Below are 26,274 nucleotides of genomic sequence, written 5' to 3'. Positions count from 1 at the left end.
TTCCTAAAGTATAATTGTTAGATCAACAGATGTGCACATTTTCTGTCTTTGGACTTGGATCTCCCAGTCCTTCTCCAGAAAGGTTGTTGCTATTTGCATTCTGAACAGGGTGGATGGGGTCTCTCGCCCCTCTGAGCTCTCCTGGGCTACAGGGAACCACAATTCAAACATCTATGCTGATTGACAGGGAAAGGGATGTGTCTCCATATTTCAAGTAGCAAATCATTCAAATACCAATTAAGATAAACTTGGCTTTGATCTTTGTGTAGTTATTTGCATTTCTTTTGTGAATTATCTATTTCATTTGTCTTTAACATTAATTCATTAATATCTTCATTACATTTAGAATAGTAACTATTTTTCTATCATCCTTGTTGCATATATTTTTCTCTGTTATTAATTTAAGTTGAATTTTTATCATGCTCTTTTTGGATATTTGGAATGTTCAACTCTTAATACAGTCAAACTCATCAGTTTTTTTCCTTAGTGATTTATTCTTCTGCTTTAAAGTACAGAAAGTCTTTCCATACACAGAGGTTATTAAATATTTATTCCATCTTCAAGAATTTTATTGTGTAATATTCTTCCCACATTTTACTCTAGTCCATCTGGAATTTATTTTCATTTTGTCATGTAAGATGAAGCTCCAAATTGATATTTTTCCCCTGAATGGTTGAGATATAAATCCAACTGGATGATATTATTCTTCTGTTCTATAATATATTTTTACTTTCTCCATTTGGTCTGCTATATTACCCAAGATGATTGTTCTTACACTGAAGCCAGATTTAAATTATGCAAGCTTTTTTTTTTTTTTTTTTGAGCTGGGGTCTTGTTCTGTTGCCCAGGCTGTCTCTCTAACTCTTGGGCTCAAATGATCCTCCTGCCTCATCATCCCAGATGTGTGCTGCTGTGTCTGACTGAGCTCCTTGATTTTACTATCTTGTTACCAGTGTATCTGCAGAACCTAGAATCTGGTGCCTGGTATGATCTCAATAAATATCCAGTAAAAGAATGAATGAAGGGCTGGGGTTGTGGCTCAGTGGTAGAGCACTTGCCTTGCATGTGTGAGGCACTGGGTTCGATTCTCAGCACTGCATATAAATAAATGAATAAAATAAAGGTCCATCAACAACTAAAAATATTTTAAAAAAGAATGAATGAGTAAGTGAATAAATGAATGAATATAATATATCAGCCCTGATCTGGGAAGGGAGCCTATTTATGTTAGGAACAACGTTCTTCTCCTTCCTCTGTGAGACCCACGGAAAACAGCAGAAAACAGTTCACTCACCCTGTATCAGGTAGCTATTGCCACATAACAAAATACCCCCAAACTAGTGGCTTAAAACAGCACCCATATTGTTGTTGTTGTTGTTGTTGTTGTTAACACTGTCCAGTGTTTCAAGAATTTGGATAGAAACGGCCTATCTCTGCTCCACATGATGTTGGCTAAAACTAGAATAGCCAAGAGACCTTCTTCTCTTCCATGTCTGTTGCATCAGGAAGAGCACCTTAAATATCTCTGGGAGACCTAATCTGGAGTCAGATGTTAGGGACATCAATACTTGCTCTTTTCAGCTTCCTCAGTTCTCCTCCAAGTGGTCTCTCCATGTGGACTCTAGGTGGCCTTTCCATGTGGTCTCCTCAGCAGGGAGCTCAGGGCTCCTGAGTAACCAAAAGCAAAAGCACCAGTCTGTTTTCCGTTGCTACAATAGAATACCTCAGACTGGGTAACTTTTAAAGGAAATCAGTTATTGTGGCTCATGGTTCTGAAGGCTGGGAAATCTTAGATTGTACACTGGTATCTGGCAAGGGCCTCCACTGCAGGAAAGCTGAAGGGCAAGTGGGCACACGTGTAAAAGGCAAACCACAAGAGGCACCCACGACCTGTTCTTGTGGCCCATTTATAGAGAAAGTCATTAATCCCTCTTAACAGTCCCTTTTTTCCCCTCCTTTTTGCATACTGAGAATTGAACCCAGGGCACTTAACCACTGAGTCACATCCCTAGCCCTTTTTAATATTTTTATTTATGAGACAGGATCCTACTGAGTTGCTTAGGACCTCGCTAAGTTGCTAAGGGTGATTTTGAACTTGTGATCCTCCTGCCTCAGCCTCCTGAGTCCCTGGGATTACAGATGTCCAGCCTCTTAACAGTCTTATCACCTCTTAAAGAACAACCTTGCCTCCCAATACGGCCACAACGGCCATCAAGTTTTGATATGAGTTTTGGAGCGGGTAAACAATATTCAAATCATGGCCACTGAGTTTTAATAATGAATAGAACTTGCTCATTCAAACAGAAGAGCATGTCAAGATTCATCAGTGAGAAATCACTGATTCAGTCTGGGTGAATTGCTGAAATTCAAGTTGGGGAGATGAGGCTGGAGTCCAAGCAGGGCCCATGGAATGGGGGATAATGGAGACACTGAAAGGTGCATAAATAATTGTGGCTTTCATCTTGGGGGACAGTGAATCCCAGCATCATCTATTTATCAGAATTATGAGTCCAGGTGTGAATATCATAATTGGAGATTCCTAAGCAACTTTGGGGATGTGGGAAATGTCCAGTTTACAACCAATCTATACATCAGGAACGGGTATAGACGGAGAATTGTAGTCATGTAGATGGTCATCAAGGCCACCAGAATAGAGAAGGTCATCGAAAGAGAATGTATGGAGTCAGGAGAGGAGAAATGTATGTATTTAGATGTGACCACCAACTCACCACATCAAGAGGTGGGATTAGGTAGCCTCATCTTGGGTGAGCTTGTGACTGTTTTAACCAACAGACAGAAACAGAAGTGATGCTCTGTGACTTTTGAGGATGTGTCAGAAAGGGCCATGCTTTGAATTCCTGGCTCCAAGGGACGTTCCTCTGGAAGAAGCCGGCTGCCATACAGGCTCTCAGGGCTGGAGTGGCCATGTGTGGTTGTTCTGGTCAACAGCCCAGCTGAGCTCTCGACTGACAGTCAGCAACATTGCCAGCCATGTGAATGAGCCACTTTGAACATCAGCCCAGCTGAGCTTTCAAATGACTGCAACCCCAGAGGGACACCAAGGTAAGAACAGCCTGCTGAAACCTTCCTGAATTCCTGACCCGTAAAATTGGAAGAAGAATAAAATGGTTGTTTTAAAACTGCTTTATTCAGGGATGTTACTATGCAGCCATAGATCACTGAAACTCAATCCTAACCCCCAAGTGACCAAACAGGGTACCCAAATCAGGGCCTGGTACTGGACAACAGGCATGGTGGGACCCCTGTCACACTGAGGAACCCGTTCACTGCTGCTCTGGGCTGTGTCACCCTTCCCTTTCCGCCAGCTTCTCTGGCTGCAAGTTTCAGCCTCCCCTTTATCTGGATTCACCTTCAACCACTGGGAAGCACAGGAGGGGACGAGGGCCGAAGCCAGGGGCTGGGTCACTCTCCCCCTTCTCCTGCGGTGTGCCTCCTCCACAGTTCCAGCTCCTGCCAGCCAGACCACCTCCTTGGGTCCCCAGCTTCTATTCGGTGACTTCCTCTCTGACCTCTGGTAACACCACCTCCTCTCTTGGTCCCTCCAGCTTTCAGTGACAGCAACTTGCTGCTATTACTCACTTCCTCTTGCTTCACTGATTCCCATTTAGCCCAAAGAAAATCATCATATTTCTCCCTTAAATACAAAGGATTGTTGAGCTGAAGAAGGTTAGAAAGCAGAGGGACTTTCCATCCTTTCTGTGTCTGCCTAAAGGCACGACATAAATCCTCCTTTGCTGAAGATGACTTTTATCAGCTCAGAACCAGGCACTAGGGATCTGCAAACCCGGCTCCACTAAATTCTTCCCATATATTTGCATCACACAGTTTCCCATCTTTAGCTGCCCTCCCTTGTCCTGTCACGGCTCTCAAGATTTATTGTTCTTCGTCTAAAAAAATACAAGAGCATCTTGCTTGGGTTGATTTCTGTGGATTTCACAGTCTTGAAGAACTCCAGGTACACGCGAATGTAACTAAATTTGTAAGCTTTTGTCTTTTTCATCAGCCCCTGTATAAATTTGTTTCCTTGATCCAGCTAAAAAGCCCCTATAAGAATTAAGGGTAGTAATCTCAGGGGAAATAGGATTACTTTTCTTCCCCAGCTTAGGCAGATTGATCTGTCCTTAAGTACACATCCCCCATAGGAAGGAAGGAAGTCATCCAGACTTTGGGGGATGGTAATAGAAGATCTCAGAAATGACTCTTTCCCAAATTAACGAGTGAATTACAACCCCACAGAGAACTGTGGAATGTAGCCTTTGAATCACCTCTTCTAAAGTCCCCTGTTCCTGCTGTTGGGGAGAATCACAGCCTTTGGAACAGAGTCCCCTGGGTTTCTCCTTTGCTAGCAAAGCAATAAACCTTCTTTTTCCTTTTTCTCAAAAAAAGAAAAAAGAAAAGAATTAAGGGTGGTATCAGGGATCTCTCCTTCCCCTAGAGGTCCCTCAGCTCCTCCATCTCCTGCATGACCGCCTCCATGTGTTAATGTCCCTCTCTTCTCATATGGGAGTGGTTCTGCATCTTCTCCAGTCCTTACAAGTTTAGAGCCTCCAGCCCACTGTGCCCAAGTAGGAAGATGGACCCATAGTCAGATATCCCCGTGTGGCAAAAGTCAGAAGTAAGAATCATTATGGGAAATGTTCCAAGAGTCAAGTACTGTGGATTTCAATGGTCCTCTGACTTTAAAGTAGATAGTGGCTCAAAAGAGACTGAGGAGGAGCAGAGAAATTAGTTCACTCACTGGGTCAATGAGCAGACCTTTATGGAGCATCTACTATGTCCAGATTCCGTGGGAGAGTTGGAGACCAGAGATGAGTAAGACAAGTACTTGTCCTTATATGCATGAATTACAGTGGGGGAGACAAACAAATGAAGAGGGAGAGGAAGAAGGGCATGTGGTATCTCCCATGCAGAGAATCAAAGGTGATGTGTGAACAACACACGTGCAGAGGAGTCAAGATTTAGTTGGTGGCACAATGGCAGCTTTGAGATTGGGCCAGGTGAGTTGAGACCCCAAAATCCCTGCAAAGTTCTGGGAGAACAATGTTCCCAGAAAAGAGAATGGCCGTCACAAAGCCTCTGAGGCAGAAAAGAACAGGGAGTGTGTGAGGAACAGAGAGAAGATTAGCGTGATGGCTGGCCAAGATGGTGCACACCTGTAATCCCAGTCACTCAGGAGGCTGAGGCAGGAGGATCTCAAGTTCAAAACCAGTCTCAGCAACTTAGCAAGGCCCTAAGCAACTTAGCAAGACCCTGTCTGAAAACAAAAATAAAAAATAAAAAGGTCTGGGGATGTGGTAAAGCACCTCTGGGTTCAATTCCTGGTGCAAAAAAAAAAAAAAAACGGTATGGTTAGGGTGAAAGGACCAACAAGGAGCTTGCAGGATGACATGAGGATGTGGAGGCTTCGGTGGCCACATGATGGAGTACAATGAGAAGCCATTGGAAGTCTTTACACAGAGGAAATCTGATTTATGTTTTTGAACAATCTTTCTAGCTGTGGTGTGAGGATTTTCAATAGGGGACAAGGAAACCACGTTCTAAGCTAGTAGTCCAAGGTGGGACCCAATAGTGCTTGGATTAGCAGTTCACAATAAATTGGTGACAAATGGGTGGGTTTGGGAGGGTACTGCATCACAGAAACCAGGAAGGAGCTTTAACACAGGAATGGTTTGGAGGGGTTGTTAGTAACTACATTGAAAAAGTCAAAAGAAGTCTGAGTGATAGAGTGCTTGTCTAGCATGCCCAAGGTCCTGGGTTCAATCCCTACTCCCATGCAAAAGAAACTCAAAAAGAAATAGGTGGAAGTAATTTTAATAAAATATTATACTTGGGGCCTGGCATTGTGGCCCAGCGATAGAGCACTCCCCTAGCACGGGCAGGACCCAGGTTCGATCTTCAGCACCACATAAAAATAAAGGCATTGTGTTGTGTCCCTCTACACCAAAAAATAAATATTAAAAAATATATTATACTTGTATTCAATTAATAATAAATCACTAATATGTGTTAATATATCTCAAATATTATCATTTCAACATATTATCAATATTTTAAAAAATTATTGATGAGACATTTTACATTCTATATTTTGTATTAAACCTTTGAAATTTCAGTTGTGTTTTATACTTGTAGCACATTTCAGGACTAGTCAAGACTTCAAAAGCCATCTGTTTGGCTGCTGGCTACCATATTGGACAGCACTGGGCAGGCCAGGAATGTCAGCTATTGTTGCAGAACTAGTAAGTGGAGGATGGAAACTTGCCTCTGAATTTAGCAACAAGAATGAACTTTCGAAATAAAAGATTTCATTTTTGTGAAGCAGAGAGAGAAGGATAGAGTATGTAGACACTTCCTTCCTGAAGTTTGGCTGTGGTTTTGCAACAGATGGGTCAGGCTGACAAGACTCAAAACCAACCCTAGATATTAACATCACACAAAAAGACAATCAGACATTATGTCCTTCCTGATGGAAGTACTCAACATCATCCATGAAGTATTCTTACCCCCAAATTGAACCTGAATCTGACCCAGCCTCTAGATCTACCAGTTTGCAAGACATAACAGGGGACAGTAAAACATATTAACAGACACAAAAAGGTGCAACCAGTCAAAGCCAACTGTAAGATGAATGAGGAGGGGGAACAGTTATAGAATAAAAGTTGAAGAAGTACCCAGCAAATACAATGTGCCAACCTTGTTTGGATTCTAATTTGAGCAAGTCAAGAGTTAAAAGAAGGGCTGGGGTTGTAGCTCAGTGGTAGAGCGCTTGCCTAGCATGTGTGAGGCACTGGGTTCAATCCTCAACACCACATAATAAATAAATAAATTAATTAATTAATTAAAAAGGTTTTCTTTAAAAAAAAGAGTTAAAAGAAAGTTATAAGACAATTAGGGAATTTTGGAGACAGGTTGGATGTTAGATACTATTAAAGAATTAGTGTTAATTTTTAGGTGTGATAAAGATGTTATAGTTATGTTTTTTAAAGAACCTGGTATTTTAGAGATACTATTTATGGATGAAATCATAGGATGTCTGGGATTTGCTTTAAACTAATTCGGGGGGAGGTGGAATAAATAAAACAAGATTGGCCATATGTTGACAATAATTGAAGCTGGGAGATGGGTACTTGGAGGATCGTTATATAACTCTATTTTTGTGTAAGGATGAACATTACCACAATAAATTTTAAAGGCGGGGGGAGGTGGCTGTGAAGAAAAAGAAAATAAGGGGAATTTTTTTCTATCAAGAGCCACCAACATGCTCAAGAGCTGACAGGACGGTTTGGATGCAAGGAAGCCAGAAAGAGGCTGAGCGAGCTCCGGGGTATAGCTAGTCGTGGAGGGTGTTGAACTCTCTTTTGCTGGAATAAGGGCCGTCACAGCCTCTCCTGACAGCTATTCCTGCAGTATGGACAGCCACAACCCCTACACCGCACGTTCCGTTACTATCTACCCCTTAACGTCCCGTGGGACCCGCAGACCTTCCACGCCTGCGCAGCACCACCCTCCTCGGGGGGTGGAGCCCCGTCCCCACACCCATAAACCCCCGCGCCGCTCTGGAGGCGCGCACTAGTGGGGCGAGGCCTCCACCTCCAGACCAGAGCAAGGTGAGGCAGAGGGTGCCGCGTGGCATTCTGGGGAGTGAAGTTCACTCCCAGGCTGTAACCACCGCTTAACCTGCCCGCTAGACTACGCACCCCACAATGCACCGCGCGCGTAGCGACTGAGCGGTGTGTTGCTGCCCCCACGTGGTCCTTGAGCGGTTGGCCAGGAGTCTAGGAATCGTGCGGAGAGGGAGCCGGGCGATGCTGCGAACGCTGAATGTCGCTTTGGGAATCTCTTTCCAGAGAGTGAGGCTCTCAGACCTATGCCAGGAAAGGGTGGTAGCATGAAACTGGAGAAGGGCCTGCTATGAGGATTAAATGAAATCAGGACAGTAACTGTTGGCTGCATACTGTGGTTATTACAGCTAGTGCTTGTCGAGTAAGCTCTTTTCCTGTGCCAAGTACAGCTTCCAGTGCTTTACATGTATTAGCTTATTTAATCCTCTCAACCGCCATTTGAGGTATTATCAAACCTCTTTACAGGAATGAAGTGGAGGCCCAGAGAAGGGAATGTCAGCCAGAGTTGTCAGGGTTCAGTGGCAGAGCTGGGATTTGAACCCAGACAGACTATCGAGCTTCTGTCTGTTCTTTTTTAATATGAATATCATATTCTGTTATCTTGAGGTTGTAATTGGCACATGAATCCACTGAAAATGGCTATTAACCGTGTGAACTTCTTAGAGCTGGTGATTATCCATGCTAGTCTTCCACAAATTAATGACATTTTTTAATATTTATTTTTTAGTTATAGGTGGACACAATATCTTTATTTTTATGTGGTGCTGAGGATCAAACCCGATGCCTCACACATGCTAGGCCAGCGCTCTACCTCTGAGCCACAACCCCAGCCCCAAATTAATGATTTAGGCCTGCTGTGGGACAAAGTTTACAGTCAAAACAGATTAATAATTAGCATATGAATCGTCACAGGTTTCTGTTCACAGGGATCAGATTTCTGATTAGTTCTTGATTCAGTAGTGGTTTGTGTCAGATTGGGAGTCATTAGGTTTCTGATTTGCACAGTGACACACACAGGTTTTGTTCTCACCCAGAAAGGCCTATTCCCTTTTGGTCCAGGTGACCTCCTTCTTTGTGTCATTCCAATTTTAGTATATGTGCTACAAAAGTGAGCACTGGAAAAGTTGCCCCATCCCTTTTCTGAAATCCACAACCACCACCATCAACACCAGCAGGTAGTGTTCTTGTCCCTCTCCTTGTTCTTAATGGAATATCACAGTGACAAACACAAGTTCAGAAATTATCTTATGAGAAGAATCAAATTCAAAGCAAAGGCTGTGTCTGATTTATGGGCATGTTCCCAGCATGAGACACACACACAGAGAGGGCTCAAAAAGAGCACTAGTCACTCATCATCATCCTACACTGACCTCATTAGACTTATCAGATTAAACCAGGTTCACTTTGCCCTCAAAGTAATCAAATTTGTGTTCATCCACTCAAAAAGCAGGGGATGGTAGATGAGTGGTAGTCAGGGGGAGATTGGGAACTTCTTCCTGGAGCAGAATTTGGTGTAGTGGGTGGAAGGTAACCCAATAGCTTCTTCCTGCTGCCTGTTCCTAAGTTTCTGGACCTGTTGGTAGCTAATACTGGTGCCATAATAATCTATACTCCCTTTGTGGCTGGATGGGAACTGCCTGACCTGGGAATATATCCTTAGCCCCTTTTGTATCCTGGATGACTGTTTGACTAGTTCTCTTTAATAAAATATGAACAGAAAGGATGTCTGAAGGTCACTATTGGACAAGTCTTTTTTTTTTTTTTTTTAATATGGAACGCTTCATAAGTTTGCATGTTATCCTTGTGCAAGGGCCATGCTAATCTTCTCTGTGTCATTCCAATTTTAGTATATGTGTTGCAAAAGTGAGCACTGGACAAGTCTTTTAAGAAGTTGGGAAACCACCTCCATCCTGTCTCCTCCTTTTTGCCAGGTAGAAACTGATAACTCGATAACTCTGAGCCTTAGGAAATAATGATGTCTCAAGATTAATGAGTCTGGTATGTGAATCACCAGATGGAGGACAGCTGCCAACCAACTAGGACACCTGTGAATGAGAAATAAAATATTGTATGAAGTCAGGGAAATCCAAGGCGGTTATTTGTTATAGCAGCTGGCATTACATTAACTAATACACTGACCCTTCCCCTCTGGGCTCCTGATGTCTGTAAACCTTGAGCAGTAGTAGTCTGTGAAATGAGCTTCTAATCCCCAGCTGTGGCATTCAGGCTTTCATATAGAATATCTGTACAATGAACCAGAGTCTCTATGTTTGTTAGTTAAAAGTTAATGGTATTTCCCCCCATTCTTTGCACAAATGTAAACTTTTTCCCATGTGCTTTTGGAAGTCTTCTTCCATGTTGATAGCTGAAGTCATTAAGGCAGACCCTGACAGTTGCAACTAGGTCTTCCAGCATTATTAAGCAGAACCTCATGTATGGGGGCTTCTTTGTTGCCCTGCAGAAGTTAGTGCTTCCTAGAACCCCTTAGAGTGGTTAGTGTGGTGGTAGAAATGGGGATACAAATCTTCGTGCCACCCTTTTTTGATCCCACCCTGTGGAGATACCTTTGGATCTGATCTTCAAAGTGAGTTCCTAGTCCTCAGTCCAGATCCATTAATTACAAAGCTGAACTAATTCCAGTGAACCCCACAAACTTGAGCTGGTAGGTGCTAGGTGAGAGATAGGAAAAAACCACCTCCTCCCTCCTTGCTCTGATAGCCCCCTGACTTGGAAGGGGACTACGTCCCTTTATAAAGTGACCCTTTTGGGCGGATTAACTGATTTCATTGATTTGGGTGCACATGCATATGCCTGTTTGTGTGTGTGTGTGTGTGTGTGTGTGTGTGTGTGTATACCCCTTCCTGTGGGTATTTAAACATGAACCTCCTGTGGGTGTTTAAACATGAACCTCTGTGTTTCTTAGGGGAGGGGTGCCAGAGAGAATATGTGTGCAGACTGCTTCTACACACATGCCTGGTGTAAGATTGTTTATGTGCGTGTCCCTCTGTTTGAACAAGAGCCCATGTGTCTGCATGACTATGTTCCAGTAAGCTTCAGTACATGATGTGTATGTGTGAGTACGGGTGTGCCCCCTGCGTGTCTGTGTCTATTGGGGAATGTTCTGTGTGCGGATAGGAGCAGTCTCCTTCCCCCCAAGGCCCCCTCAGCTCACAGGCAGTTTAACCTCATTCTTTCTTCTGTGGCTGTTTCCGTCCCCTTCTCCAGATGTTGCAATTAAGCAAATGCAGCAATTAAGCAGAGTCCCCCAAACATTCATCCCACCAGAATCCCTTTCCAGGAGCTAATGAGGGGTTACAGCATATGCAGACCCACTATCCAGGCACTCAGGGACCCCAAGCTGTACGTGCCATGGCAGGAAGGCACAGGCGAGCTGCGTGGACACAGCATAAGGAGCCCCTCTGCCCCCCTGCCTCATGTGTACTTCTCCTTCACATCTCAGCATGATGGTCCCCTACTCCAGGGAGCTTCCAAGGCTCAGGATGGGGAGAAGAGCCTGGATTTTGCTTCTGGAGCCCCATGCCCACTGCTTTCCCCATAAGAGCCTGGGCTACTCTGGCCTATGCTTTGTCATCCCGACCTTGTTATTTTGCTCTGAGCTTTTCCCATCCCAGCCCTCATGGCTCTGGGCTGTCTGGAAATGTGACTCTCTCCCTTCTGGATATGAGTTCACTGAATACAGGACCTGAGCTCTCTTGGTCACTACTTTTACTGCAGTGTCAACTAACATGACCATGTGCAGAAATCTATAACAAATGCCAAACTAATGATAGCATCTGTGCCTCTGAATCTCTGTTTCTGGAACATACCTGGGCTGCTACATCATCCCCTCAACTCACCAGGTTTTAGCATAGCTGTGGTGGACAGTTCCCTGCACATTGCAGATGTTCTCAGTTTAGTCCAGTGATTCTCAAAGTGTGGTCCCCAAATCACCTGGGAACTTGTTGAGATTGCAGTTGTTGTCTAGGTCCCACCTCAAACCTATTGAGTCAGACTCCAAATCAACTCTGAGCTTGGATCCTGGAGGTCCATGGTGAACAAGCCCTCCAGGTGATTCTGATGATCTAAATTTCAAGGACCACTCACTGGTCAAGGCACTGTTTCTACTTTTCCACCTCCTAGATCTTGCATGGCTCATAATTACAATTTCTTCCCCCACCCAACCCCCAGCACACACACACGCACAGGGGCAATCATCACCCAAGGTGGGCCAGAGATCATAGATAAATGCCCCAGCTTCTTTGAACTTTGCTGGGGGACTAGAAAGACAATTCTGATGTGTTCTATAAGGTCCCTTAAAGTTCTCTAACCCCAGTTTCCCAGGGAGATAATGTGCTCCTCATCAGTAAACCTTCCACTAGCTTTCTTTCTCCCCTACCCAATTCTTCTCTTGCCTCTGTTTCCTGGGATCACCCCACAAATCAGCCAGTTCCACTGAATTCTCTAGTCCTGCTTTCAGTCCTCCATCTCTGTCCTTCTCTTTTCCCCAGCTCCTCTAACTTTGTAGCATCTCTGAAGCTTCTGTAGTCTTTTTCTGAGTTTCTAAGTGACCAGTATCTGCTGTGCTGGGCCAGGAGCACTGATGAACTTTGCTAATGATCTGGAAAGGCGGGTCTCAGGGCCAAGTTAATTTTAGCTGCAATTTTTCAATACACATAAATGCAAAGAGCCAAAAGTCTATTCTGAAACCTTCAGCAGACTAGGGATGCCAGGGTGATGTGTATCCACACCCCAACTGCAAGGTCACTTTACTCTTCTCCTCAGATGGTATACGTAGGATACTTCCCAGGACCACTCAGATTCCCCAGTGTAGGGCCATGTCCCCAGACCACCCAGGGCAAAATTGTCCTCTTTGGATCAGGGCTCCTGCAAGATCAGTTCCCTCACATTGCTATAACAAAGTCACCAGCTTTGCAGACCATTACCCATACCCTTCTGCCTAAGATACCATCTGCCATGACAGTGTGGGACACCCCCCCAACCCTTCATCACTCCTGGTAGCATCTTCTGTGGGTAGTGGCCCTGAGAAGCAGGAGGGGAAAACAGTGGACATAGTTCTCTGAGCCAGCCTCGCCAACCCCCTGCCTCTGAACCATTTCCTATCTTCTCTCTCCTCCCTAGGACATTTTCTCAGTGCATCTTGAGGTCTACCCCTAATCCTACAAGGTAAAGAAACTTAGATCCAAGTTTTGTCCTTTCAGCCAGGGAAAGGAGACTTGGGAAGGAGGTCTTCTGGCTTGAAAGGCCAGGCCTGTTGCTGGGCAGAACCCAGGTACGGAAACTTCACCTGTAGAAAGGACATTCCAAGGAGATGGTGCTGAGGTAGAGGGGCAGGAGACAGGTGTGTGTTGGTGGGGTAAGGGGTGTCTAGGATGGAGAGCTACTTCAAAGCTATGAATGAATTCCAAACACACATCTACAGTTGCCCCCAAGTGCAGCATATTAAAGCTTGTGTGTGTGCGCGTGTGCGCGTGTGTGTGCATGCCCATCTCTGTCTCTGACTTGTCCTTGCCTCTTGTCTATCTCTCTGAGTCTCTGTCTCTACATTTCCATCTCTCTTTGAACACATGCATGTATTTCTGTCTGTATCTCTCATTCTGTTCCTCTCTGTCCCTCAATCCAAGCCTGCCCATCTTTTTGTCTCTCTCTCTCTCTGTGTGTGTTTTATCTCTGTCTCTCTGCCTTAGTCTCTGTGACGGTCTCAGTCTCCTTGTATCCAGGGATTCTCGCTCCCAGCAGTGCTAGGGCGACTCCATAGGAGGTGGGGCCAGGGGCGTGCCTTTGAGAAAGGGGGGGCTGCCTACGCCTTTAAGCGCGGGCGCGCGCGAGGCCTGCGCCTTTAAGCGCGGGCACGCGCGCGGCCCTGGGTTCCCGGCGAGGAGGCCGCGGGAGCTCCCGGACCCGGCCCGCCTGCCCGGCCCCCGCCCGGCCCCCGCCCGGCCCTCGCCCCGGCCCCGGCGGGGGAGGGGTCTCTGAGCGCGGCCCCTCCCCCCTGGCGCCCCCGCCCGCGCTCCGGTGCCCCCATCCCGCGAGTTCCTGTCTGTCAGTCCGTCTGTCTGTGCCCAGGCCTCGCCCCACCCCGGCCCTGGGGCTGCCGGGCGGGCCGCCCCCCTCCCCACCGCAGCGGACCCCCTCCCTCTGGGCCAGCGCCAGCTGCAAGCCGGGAAGCAAGCCGCGATGCTGCCGCCCTAGACCCTGGGCCCGCACCCCGACATCTGGGGCTTTCACCCCGAGATTGGATGGAGAGATACGGAAACCCAAGCCTGAGACCCTGATCTGGGGCTAGCACCCCGAGATCCAGCCCGCGAAACCCGCAGATCTGGACCCTGAACCCCAATATCTGAAGCTGGAATCCCAACATCGGTCCCTGGGACCCCAAGATTTGGAAACTGAATCCCATGATTTGGAGCATGGACCCCAAGATTTGGTATATAAGCCCCCAAATCTGGAGCTGAACTCTCAATTCTGTGCCTGGCACCTTGAAATCTGGGACTGGATTCCAAAATCTATATCCTGGAACCCACTATTTGGGAACTGAACCCTGGGATTTAGGCCTCAAATTCCAAGATTTGAACCTTGGGATTCCAAGGCACCTGAACCTGAATTTGGGCCTGAAGTCCTTCCTGCAGACCTGAACGCTGAAATCTGGGGCTAGAGACCTCCAAGTCTTTACTTGGCATCCCAGTATCAGAACACAGAACCCCACTACCAGAATCCAGGGTTGGATTTGGAACTTAGACCCTAAACTTCCCCATTTGACTTATTTAGCATCCTAAGACTGGAGCTGGGAAACCCTGACCCTAAACCAACCAAACTTGGGCCAGGATCTCTAAAACAGGATCATAGAGGTCCTATATTTGGGGGTCTGGGACCCTAAGTATCAAGATCTGGAGACTCCATGGGCACGGATTTAAGCTGAAACACAACAGTCCTTCTAGAGACCTCAGGAACAGGGACGGCATGACCAGACGCCCCCTCCAGAGTGCTGACCTCTGACCCCCTTGGAGCCTGAGGACTCCGCTCCCTGGGGTGGCTTCCAGCTCAGGTAAGGCCATTGAGAGACCTCCGTGGTGGGGAGGGACTTGAGAGGACCTTTGTGACTGGGGTGGAGGACCAGGTCCCCTTTGGCACTCTTGGGTTTCCCTGGAAAAAGTCATTTCATTCTCTACATCTACCTCCAGTCCTGCTCTCCCTCCAACATTCCCAGGACACTTGGCCAGCCTACCCCTCTGACCTCCTCATTCCCAGCAGATAGCATCTCCAGTTCTCTGCTGCCACCACCCTTACAGCTTCTCACCATCTGTCCTGCCTGACCATCTCCAGCTGCCTTTCATGTCCATCACCACTCTCTCTAGTCCCCTTTCTGCCCCTTTCCTCTCAGTGACCATCTCTGTTCACCTTTACTCTCTCTGATATATATGACAGCCCTGTCCACAGCTCCTCTCTCCAGCCATCTCTGTCTACTGCTTCACTCAGTGACCATCTTTGACATCTCTGTCCCCTGTACTTTTCTCTAATCATCTTCCACTGGCTCTCTTGCTCTCTGTCCACACCTGGCTCTAATCCTGGGTCTGTGATCGTCTCCAACCATGTTTGACATCTCTCTCCACCACTCTTCTCTCTAGCTGCCCTGCCCGTCCCTCCTCTCTATCTTCCCTTTCTCTGACCATCTTCCACTATCTCTCCTGCCCTTCACCCACCCCAACTCTAACTCTCTGTCTACAACCATCTGTTCATCTCTGGCCTTTCCTGGTTCCCTCTCACCCATTATCTCTCTTAATTGTTGATAATAATAATAATCTCTGATTATTTCTATCATCTCTGGTTGTCTTTCTTCCCTATGATGACCTCTCCCCGCTCCCCTGATCTCCAACTGATTCTGATGTCTGTTCTTTCTCCTCTCTCTGAACACCTCTCTGGCTTTTGACCATGTCAAATCACTTCTCTCTCTGACCAGCTCTCCTGGCTGGACTATTCCTGCCCATCTCTGACCACCTCTCCTCTCTGGTCACGTCTGACCATTTCTGATTACAACCTGACCACCTCTTCTCTCAGTAGGAATCTTTGATCCTCTCTTTGCCCACCCTGGCCAACTCGCCTATTCTTTGACCATCTCTGCCCATTCCCTAGCCTCTTCCCTTCCCTCTGACCATCTTTGTTCATTTCTCCTCTCTCTGTGCCTCCACTATACACATCTCTGAGTCTCTGACTACTTCCTCTGGCTTTGGACTGCGTCTGACCACTCCTCCCTCTGAGCAACTCTGACCAGCTCTGCTGTTCACAGAGCATGGTGACCTTCTCCCTGTGGGGCCCCTCTTCTGGCCTCAGCCTCCCCTAATGCTGCCCCTCTTACTTGAAGGTGGCCCCCGCCCGCGATGGCCGTCCTCCCGTTGCTCCTGTGCCTGCTACCGCTGGCCCCTGCCTCGTCTCCACCCCAGCCAGCCACATCCAGCCCGTGTCCCCGCCGTTGTCGCTGCCAGACCCAGTCACTGCCCCTAAGTGTGCTGTGTCCAGGGGCAGGCCTTCTGTTCGTGCCACCCTCGCTGGATCGCCGTGCAGCCGAGCTGCGCCTAGCAGACAACTTCATTGCGGCTGTACGCCGCCGCGACCTGGCCAACATGACCGGCCTGCTGCATCTGAGCCTGTCTCGCAACACCATCCGCCACGTGGCAGCCGGCGCCTTTGCTGACCTCCGTGCCCTGCGTGCCCTACACCTAGATGGTAACCGACTGACCTCGCTGGGCGAGGGACAGCTACGTGGCCTGGTCAACTTGCGCCACCTCATCCTGAGCAACAACCAGCTGGCAGCCCTGGCAGCTAGTGCCCTGGACGACTGTGCCGAGACACTGGAGGACCTCGATCTCTCCTACAACAACCTCGAGCAGCTGCCCTGGGAGGCTTTGGGCCGCCTGGGCAATGTCAACACGCTGGGCCTTGACCATAACTTGCTGGCTTCTGTGCCTGCTGGCGCCTTTTCCCGCCTGCACAAGCTGGCACGGCTGGACATGACCTCCAACCGCCTGACCACCATCCCACCTGACCCCCTCTTCTCTCGCCTGCCGCTGCTTGCCCGGCCCCGTGGCTCTCCTGCCTCCGCCCTGGTGTTGGCCTTTGGTGGGAACCCCCTGCACTGCAACTGCGAGCTGGTGTGGCTGCGGCGGCTGGCTCGGGAAGACGACCTCGAGGCTTGTGCCTCGCCCCCTGCACTGGGGGGCCGCTACTTCTGGGCTGTGGGTGAGGAGGAGTTTGTGTGTGAACCACCTGTGGTGACCCACCGCTCACCACCCCTAGCAGTGCCTGCAGGTCGACCAGCTGCTCTGCGCTGCCGGGCAGTAGGGGACCCAGAACCCCGTGTGCGCTGGGTGTCACCCCAAGGCCGGCTACTGGGCAACTCGAGCCGTGCTCGTGCCTTCCCTAATGGGACACTGGAGCTGCTGGTCACCGAGCCAGGCGATGGTGGCATCTTCACCTGCATTGCGGCCAATGCAGCTGGTGAGGCCACGGCTGCTGTTGAGCTGACCGTGGGTCCCCCACCACCCCCACAGCTAGCCAATAGTACCAGCTGTGACCCCCCGCGGGACGGGGATCCTGATGCCCTCACCCCGCCCTCTGCTGCCTCGGCCTCCGCCAAGGTGGCTGACACCGTGCCCCCTACTGACCGTGGCGTCCAAGTGACTGAGCATGGAGCCACAGCTGCTCTCGTCCAGTGGCCAGATCAGCGGCCCATCCCAGGCATCCGCATGTACCAGATCCAGTACAACAGCTCAGCTGATGACATCCTCGTGTACAGGTGCAGGGGCCAGGCAGAGGGGTAGCTGGGGTGGGGGAGTGAGGAACGGGGAGGATGGAGGGCACACCCATGAATGCTCCATACTGAAGCACAGCTGAGAAATGATGCTACAGGGTCACAAAGGAAATCAGACGGCAAAGGTAAAAGAAATCTGGCAGCGAGGTTAACCAGAATCAGGCAGAAGTGGTAAAAGAAATCTGACAGCAATGGTAAGAAGAAATCAGGCTATAAGGAAAAAGGAAATCAGACTATAGGGCTAAACAATATCAAGCAGTAATGATAAAAGAAATGAGGCTGTAGAGGTAAAGAGAAATAAGACAGTAAGAGTAAATGGTAACAAACATGAGGAAATTAGACAGCAAGAGTAAAAAGTAATCAGGCCAAGAGAGTAAAACATTAATGGGGATGAGTGGCGGGGGATAAAAGCAAATTTTAGCAGTAAAAGGTAAAGAGAGAAAAGCCTAGTTTTCTAGATGACGGCTTTATACAAGCGAGGCTGCAGGAAGAAAAAGATCAAGCAGGATGTCAGGGAAAATGAAATGAGGCAGCCCCGTTACAAAGGAAATCAGACCAGAGTTTAAAAGGAAAACTTGGGGGGAGGAGGTTAAATAGAGACTAGGCCTTGGGTTCATGCGGAGAGTGATCTCTGTACATGTGGAGTTCTGATAATGGTGACATCAATTTTTGATTTGCTAAGTCAAATCAAACATAATTCAAGCTCTTCTTTCTGGGTGATCAGAAATATCCTATGTGTCACTCTTGGGGGGTTCCCTTCTCTCTTCCGTGGTTGCAAAAAAAAAAAAAGAAACCTGGAGTTTTTAAGAGTTCAAGAAGTGGGGTGCTTCAACTTCTGTCCCCCAGCCAGATAGCACTTGGTACATATGGTGGAAAGTGGTGGCTGCTGACACCTCTTACTGAAATCCAACCTTGCATGAGCAGTTGTTAATGACACCCTGTTCTTGCCACCAGGCTGGGCCAAGTATGCAGTCCCTGAGGCGTGGTTCCAAGTGTGCAGTCCCTGAGGCGTGGCCTCAGTACTGGTCTTCATCTTCGTGCTGCTTATGTGCTTATGCGCTATAAGGTGCACGGTGGCCAAGGACTGGGATGTACAATGTGGAAACCCAATACCAGGACCCCCTCCCACCTCTGGAACCCACCCCTCAAGAGATCATCACTTGGTTTTCTTTTCAGTCCTGATTCTACTCCTTTTTCTCAGACAACACAGTAGATTCCATGGGGGGCTCACTCCTGAAAAGTCACGCAAGTCCTGGCTTCCTTGCCTGGGCTTGTTAATGGGACCAGCAGTCTTTTGGATGGCCACCATCCACAGGCAATCCTGGAGATTCCTGTTTCTCTCTCAATAAAGCAGTTTAGTGATAAAATAAGTTAAACCTCCAACAGGGTACACTGCACCAACAGGAAATATGGTGGAATTGGGTGGTAAGGTTAAAAGGAAATGGGAAAGGTAAGGATAACAATAGACATAAAAGAGAGTTAAGTGATGAGCCGGAAAGAAATAAGGCAACAGGGAGAAAAAGAAATCAGCATCGGTGATTCAGATGACAGGACTCACAGGAAAACAGACTACAGCTACGAGGATGATAGTAATAATAAGGGAATGGGGCTAGGGGGAAATTTTTTGGCAGCTTAGAGGAAATCAGGCAGCAGGAGTACCTGGGAATCAGGTAGTTAGATTAAAAGATTAAAGAGAATTCTGCTGTACACTAGGGGAAAATCAGGCAGCTGGAAAAGGAAAATTAGGCAGAAACTGGAGAGAAGTCAGATAGGAACCAGAGGGAAATTGGGTGGGGGTCTGGAGGGCAATGGGGGAGTGAGGGTAAAGGGAAATCGGATGGCAGGCTAGAAGGAAAGGGGATTAGGTCCGAGGGAATTCAGCCAGGGTTAGAACAAAATTGGGCTGGAGAGACATCTGGCATCAGGACTGGCAGGAACTTTTGTAGTTAGATCAGAGTAAAATCAGGCAGAGGATTGGGGCAGAACTGGGCAGGGAAGTTGAGCTGCAGAGTGGAGAGAAGTTGGGTGGCAGTGCCAAAGAGGAACAGGGCAGGTGGGTATAAATACATGAAACAGAGTGGAAGAACTCAGGTGGTGGGCTGCGGAGAAATTGGGCATGGGGTCCAAAGAAAAAGCAAAAGAAGTGGGTTGGCAGGCTCGGGGAGGCAAGAGTGTGGACTAGAGTGAGATTGCTGAGCAAACTGGAGGGACATCAGGCAGGTCGCTGAAGGGGTGTCAGAGACCCAAGGAAACTGGAATGCTGGCCAGAGGGAACTTGGGGCTAGAGAAAAATGAGGTAGCAGAGTGGAGGGAATCTAGCCCCGCGGGGCTTTGGGTGGGGGAGAGCAGAAGATGGGTGCTGGGCAGCGGGGACCTGACTCCACCTGCCTGCTCCTCCAGGATGATCCCAGCAGACAGCCGCTCGTTCCTGTTGACAGACCTGGCGTCAGGCCGGACCTACGATCTGTGCGTGCTTGCGGTGTACGAGGATAGCGCGACGGGGCTGACCGCCACGCGGCCCGTGGGCTGTGCCCGCTTCTCCACCGAGCCTGCGTTGCGGCCGTGCGGAGCCCCGCACGCACCCTTCCTGGGCGGCACAATGATCATCGCGCTTGGTGGTGTCATCGTGGCCTCGGTACTGGTCTTCATCTTCGTGCTGCTTATGCGCTATAAGGTGCACGGTGGCCAGCCCCCCGGCAAGGCCAAGACACCCGCACCTGTCAGCAGCGTTTGCTCCCAGACCAATGGCGCCCTGGGTCCCACGCCCACTGCACCTGCCCCTGAGCCCTCCGCACCCAGGGCCCACACCGTTGTCCAGCTGGACTGCGAGTCCTGGGGGCCCAGCCACGAACCCACGGGACCCTAGCTGGGCACCCACCTCTGCGGCTCCTCTGACTCCAGGGGACAGCAGGACCTGGACACCCCGCGGGACCTGGCCTCAGACTCACCAAATTGCTCACGGTTTTTAAAACTCTGAAGGGGAGGGTGTCGGGGCACCGGGGCACAACAAAAAAGTCCTATTTTTCTAAGCTTGGGCCTGGGCTCTTGCCCTTGTCTCTGTCTGTGGGGTTTGGGGGAATGGTACAGGGGTCTGGGACTGGGTGTACCTCCTCTGAGAGACCCCCAGTTCAACCTGAGGTCCTGGGGCAGGAGAAAACTGAGGATGTTCATCCATTCAGTCAACAGACATCCCTGGAGTGTCTACCTGGATGACACTGCAGTGACCCTGAAAGCCTTGAGCCCTAACCTCAGGGAGCACAAAGTCCAGTGGGAGACATGTCTTCTGGCAGTGATAGCCCAAAGAGACTGGGAATATGGTGATGAGGGGAGCCTGGGGGATTGTGGAGCTGGGAAGTGATGACTGGCTCAGCCTGGGGTGTGGTCAGGGAGGGCTTCCTGGAGGAGGAGACCTGGGCTCTGAGAAAGACATCTGAAGGAGATAATTGGGCAAAGAGCGGAAGAAAAGCTGTTCCAGGAAGAGGGCACAGATAAGCAAGGGCTTAGTTTATAGTAGGTACTGGGTGTGCTGTGGTAGAGCTACGGCAGGAGGGTGGGCAGGGTTCAGGCCTGCTAGAGCTAGGCCAAAGACCTCAGGCTGTGGCCTGATAGGGAGCCATGGAGGATTCAGTGCAGGGAAGGGATAAGGCAAAGGGATTTGGGCTTTAGGAAGATCCTTCTACTTAAGGAAGGTGGACTAGAGGAAGAGACTGCAGCTGGGAGCAGGAGGAAGCCAGAGCCAGTTTATGGGTTGGTGAGGACAAACTTGGACCAGGGTCGGGAAAGGAGAGGGAGGGGTAGTAGAGGCAGGAAGCTGAGTGGATGGTCATGGAGCTGAGGGTCATGGGGAAGAAGTGCCAGGATTAGGCCCTGGGCTCTGGGAAGGGAGATGGTGAGACTTCCCTGGTAGAGGACCAGGGAGGAGGGGCAGGTCTGGGGAGGATGCTCTGGCCAGTGTGGGACTCAGTGGGTGTGGGGGATCCAGAGGGTGTCCAGAGGGTGACATCCAGGATACCAAGGAACTCCTGGTCTGAGGGTGCAGCTAAGGAAAGAAAGGAGGGTTTTGTCAGCAGAGATGGGAACTGAGGCTACTTGGGGTGAGAGAGCTTCTGGGAAGGGTCCCAAGTCCCAATCACTAGGACTTTCCATATTTAAGGGGGAAACAAAAAAATTAACAAACAATATAGGAGCAGGGGCCGGGGAAAGAAAGACAAGCAATTCAGACCCAAGTGACTTTTGTGTTTAATAATGTGAAAGTGGAGGTGACACCATCAAGAGCATAGTGAAGGGATCAGTGGGGGCAGATGCCACATTTGACTGATGTGAGAGTAGGAGGTGAGAAGTGTAGACAGGGCTTATAACCCGTGATTCTGTGGGCTAGAGTCTGGTTCAGTTTGATCTGGAACTTGAGGCCACGTGTCTTTATCTGTCTGGGCCTCACTCCATCTTTGCCCTAGGCCCCTTGGGTACCAGACCTACAAGTTTGTGGGATCAAACACTGGTCCCAAGTCATGTTAGGCCTCATTGGAGGTCCAGACATGGGATGAGCAGCAAGAGGCCCATGGTGGGTCCAGGCAGGAATGTGGAGGAAACTTGGATCCCATCCCATCAACCCTTTGGAGTAATATGGTGTGAGAGACATGGTGAGGAGAGCCCAAGACTGGACTGACCATTCATTCTCATGCCCTGGTCACATGACTTTGTCTTGATGGGATGACAAATCTTAAATTCCCCAGTTTTTGTGGTGGACCTTAGTCTTGGAAATAGTATTCCATTAACCGTGGGAACAACTTGAATCCCAGAGACCTTGGATTCTTCCCAGTCTGACTTCCCAGTTCCCCAGCAGCAAGTCCTTCCTCTTATGAGAACCTTCCTCTTATTGTTGGTTATCCTGGGTTGACTGAGGTCACATGAGGTCATCAGGAACAGTGAGGGCATCAGTCTTGGGGAATAGGTCCTAGGGATTGGGAAGATTGTACCCGCTACAAAATACCAGTTTCTGCCATAGGGGGGTGGGGAGCCAGCGTGCACTGTTCCTGGACCCTCCTTTTAAATTTGAAGGACCTTTATTGTGTGCCTACTGTGTGCAATGCATTGAGGACTCAGTGCTGAACAAAAATAGGTTCTTCCCTCCCTTATCTCACCATCTGTAGGGAACACAAATGTTAAATAGTCCCAAGCAAGTTAAGCAGCCATGGTGACAAAGGGGATCATGTAGGAGAGAGATGGAACTGTGAGGCTATCATCAAGGGACCTGTCCCAAGAAAAGTCAAGGAAGGCTTCCTAGAGGAGGTGAGGCCTGAAGCATGCTTAGGTTAGAGTTCACTACAAGAGATAGAAGGGTGTTCCCTGGGCAGGGAAGGGCATTGCCAAGGGATCATGGTGAGTAAAGAGAGTGAAGGAGGCCAGGCAGGCAGCTGGGGTGGGATGCAGGAAGGGGAGTAACAGAGCTTTGAGGCCGGAGAGTGGGCAGGAGACCGATGATGCAGGACCCTGGGAGGAGGCTGCTGGGAGGAGTCTGGACTTTCTAAGTGGCATAACAAGCCATTGGAGGGTTTCGACCTATGAAGGAAGTCATGTTCCCTGATCTCAAGAAAGCTCCAGTGGCACATCTGTTTACATGTGGAGGGTAAAGGAGAAGCCAGGGAGGAGAATACTGCAATGGCCCAGGCAGAAGGGTGGCGTGGGACAGACCTGAAGTGTATGAGAGATGTGAAGCATTACCAGAAGTCTCCAACCCTACCCAAAAAGAGCAGTGTAGACTACTGTCCAGCTGCCCAGTGCTCAGGCAAAACTGCAGAGACCAGGAAAGAAGAGCCATGGGATCCTGATCCCGGATATCCCAGGATCCATCCGCTAGGTGTGGAGCTGATCTCTGTAGCACAGGTATGAAGGAGATTTCCAAGTCCAAGTCCCAGGCAGACAGTGCACGGAGGCTGAAAAGCAGATATTGCATCTGGCTGGGAGGATGTGGACATAGGGAATCCCAGCCAGAATGGGGACATGCACTCAGTGATAGCTTGTTACAAGTTTGGAAACAGGGAGAGTGGGAGGATTTGGGCAGGCTGGTCCCTCTAGCATGGCTCCCTTTGCTCCCCACAGGATGCTTGGACCATTCCTCATCCCCTGGGTAGGAACAAAGGAGATTGTGTCTAAGATTTAAAGTTAAAATTTGACCTGTCCAATCCTGCCCAGCTGAACCCTCCAATTTCCTGAGCTCAGGAGTATGGCTTTTACTCTCCGTTCCCTATCTGGCTTTGGAAAATGTCCTGCACAATCTGGAGACCAAAACTCTAGTCTATTGAGGCTTTTTTTTAATTAATAGTGGAGATAAATCCAAGGGTGCTTTTACTTTTACCACTGAGCTACATCCCCAGCCATTTTTTTGCTTTTTTATTTTGAGACAGGGCCTAAGTTGCTATGGCAGCCTCAAACTTGCAACCCTCCTGCCTTGGCCTCCTGAGCTGCTGGGATTACAAATGTAATTCACCACACCTGGCATACTGAGGCATTTTCTTGAAGTGACTGTAGTCATAATACCAGAATTCTCCCCAGCCTGCATGCTGTCAGATCCAACCCATGTGTCTTGGAATGGCTTAGTCTAGCACAGGTGCTCAACATCTGGAGATGCTTGTGACCCCTGAAAGGCCTCCACTAATGCCAGACTTTTGCAGCTCTCTCCATGGGCTTCTATGTGGGAGAATTGATTAGGGGTGCTCCTGAAGAAGATGGTCCTCCTCTGGCTGGCACCTGGTGGCTGCTGCCTGTGATTCCTCATTGATATCCCTGCCCCCATCTCCATGCTTCACAAAAGCAGTGTTAGGTGTTAATGCTTGGTGTTGCCCTGGTCTGTGTGGCAATGCTGGGAACATAGTGGTGACCCAATAGCCCAGACTCTACTCCCTTAGAATTCCAGTTCTAGAGGAGCAAATAGATGTTCTCCAAATGACATCCCAGAGTAGTTGGAGGTGGAGTGGAGAAGCGCGAAGCAAGAACAATTGGGGGGTATGTTTTTGCAGAAGCCCAGAGGACTTCAGGAGCCTCTCAAAGGGTGGTCCCCAACTCAGATGGAAGATGGGGAGAATCCAAGATTTCCAGAAGGCAGGGTCTGCCTTATAATAATGTGACCTATGGAGTCACCCAGCACTGCACACTTAACAGGGACCCTGTGTTTGCTTTTAGGCCCTGCAACCACCATCTTGAAATTCTTAATACATTTTTGAACACAGGCCCTCCCTTTTTCTTTCTCTCTTTTTTTTTCTTTTCTTTCTTTTTCTTTTTTGGTACCAGGGATTGAACTCAGAGGTGCTTAACCATGGAGCCACATCCCCAGCCCTTTTTATATTTTATTTAGAGATAGGGTCTCACTCAGTTGCTCAGAGCCTCACTAAATTGCTGAGGCTGGTTTTGAATTTTCAATCCTCCTTCCTCAGCCTCCGGAGCCACAGGGATTATAGACATGCGCCACAAATCCAGCTCCCATTTTCATTTTGCACTACACCCTGCAAGTTATGTAGCCAGTCCTGCCTAAAGGAGAGAGTACTTGAAAGATATTCAAAGAGAACCAGGGCAGAGAGGGTCTTCTAAGGAGAAAGCATCGTGTGTAAAACCAAGACAAGAAGAGGGGAATGTTCTCTTGAAGAACTGGCAGGAGTTGGTGTGACTGGAACACAGGGTGGGACAAGAGATGTGACAGGTAAGTTCAAGTGGTGGGCGGAAGTCAGCTGCCTGGCCAAGAAGTTCTGAGGCCATCCCAGGGCGCTGTGGAGCCAGGGAGCATGATAAATAGTGGAGGGGAAGCTCCAGGTTTGCACTTCAGAAAGATCCATTTGCTGCTGTGGGGAGGGAGGATGGGGCACGTGACCAAGAACAAACAGAGGTTTCAGCTGCCTGTGGAGGGGGCTGGGAGTGTCCATGACCCTGAGGAAAGGCTTGGGGAGGAGAGGTCAGTGTGGGCAGGCTCATGAAGAACCTTGAATGCTTGGATGACAGACACTCCAATATACCAGGACACCAGCTGGGGAGACCCCAGAGCCACAGGATGAGCTTAAAGCTTCATTTTCCCTTGAAAATTCTCACTATAAGGGGCGGGGAGGGAGCACAGAGGTTGAGTTACAGAATGTCACTGGTAAGTACTTGAAAATCTTTTTATATGAGCACTCAAATGGCTAGACTGATGGAGGTGAATGCAAAATTGGCAGGAATTTAGAGTATAAAATGTGAGACTTCAAAGGACTTTATTCTGGATATATTCTGGCTTCAACTCCATGGAACCCTGGGGCACTCTTCACTCTCCCCAGCCCTCTGGATTCAACCAGCATTCCTTGGGAATTTCCTCTTCAACTTCCCACTAAATGCTGTTCCAGCCCCAAGGCTGGAAACTGACCTCCTTCTTCCTTCTCTTCTCACCTCCTTTTGTAGCATCCACTCCAGGGCCTCAGTTTTTCTTCTTTGCTGCCAAACTCTGCATGTCTCTGTCTCTGTCTCTCGTTCTCTCTTTCCTTCTTTCTTTTGGAACACAAGAGTGAGCTATCTCTCAACTGCATCCACAGCCCCCTTTTATTTTATTTTGAGGAAGGGCCTCACTAAGTTTCCCAGGCTGGCCTCGAACTTATGATCCTCCTGCCTCAGCCTCAGTGTCACTGGGATTACCGGTGTGCATCACCACGCCCAGCTGACCTCCACATTTCTGTTCCTGTGCCTGGCCTCTGTTAAACCCCAGACCTGGTTTACCTCAACTTCCTGGACCCTGTCCTCCTGGACAGCCCCCAGGCTCTCACACCCACCCTGGCCTCAGTTTCTTCCCAAATG

General features: G+C 48.9%; 1 protein-coding gene and 1 non-coding gene across 2 annotated transcripts; one reads left to right on the top strand and one right to left on the bottom strand.

Annotated features, from left to right (window-relative positions):
• Window positions 1-9,407: 9,407 nt before the first annotated feature.
• Window positions 9,408-9,514, bottom strand: LOC143384570 (U6 spliceosomal RNA). Its single transcript, XR_013089372.1, has one exon. It is a non-coding gene; the product is annotated as a U6 spliceosomal RNA (small nuclear RNA).
• A 4,027-nt stretch (window positions 9,515-13,541) lies between these two features.
• Lrfn3 (leucine rich repeat and fibronectin type III domain containing 3) lies at window positions 13,542-20,454 on the top strand. The gene is made up of 3 exons (XM_076838213.2): window positions 13,542-14,706; window positions 16,021-17,451; window positions 19,867-20,454. The coding sequence occupies exons 2-3, from the start codon at window positions 16,037-16,039 to the stop codon at window positions 20,330-20,332; spliced, it is 1,881 nt and encodes a 626-aa protein (XP_076694328.2). The 5' UTR covers window positions 13,542-14,706; window positions 16,021-16,036; the 3' UTR covers window positions 20,333-20,454.
• The last annotated feature ends 5,820 nt before the right edge of the window (window positions 20,455-26,274 follow it).

The sequence above is a fragment of the Callospermophilus lateralis genome, chromosome 18 (genome assembly GCF_048772815.1).
Source record: "Callospermophilus lateralis isolate mCalLat2 chromosome 18, mCalLat2.hap1, whole genome shotgun sequence".
NCBI classification, from domain to species: Eukaryota; Metazoa; Chordata; class Mammalia; order Rodentia; family Sciuridae; genus Callospermophilus; species Callospermophilus lateralis.
Note: the sequence above shows the minus strand (reverse complement) of the source record. Positions and strands in the feature narration are given on the sequence as shown.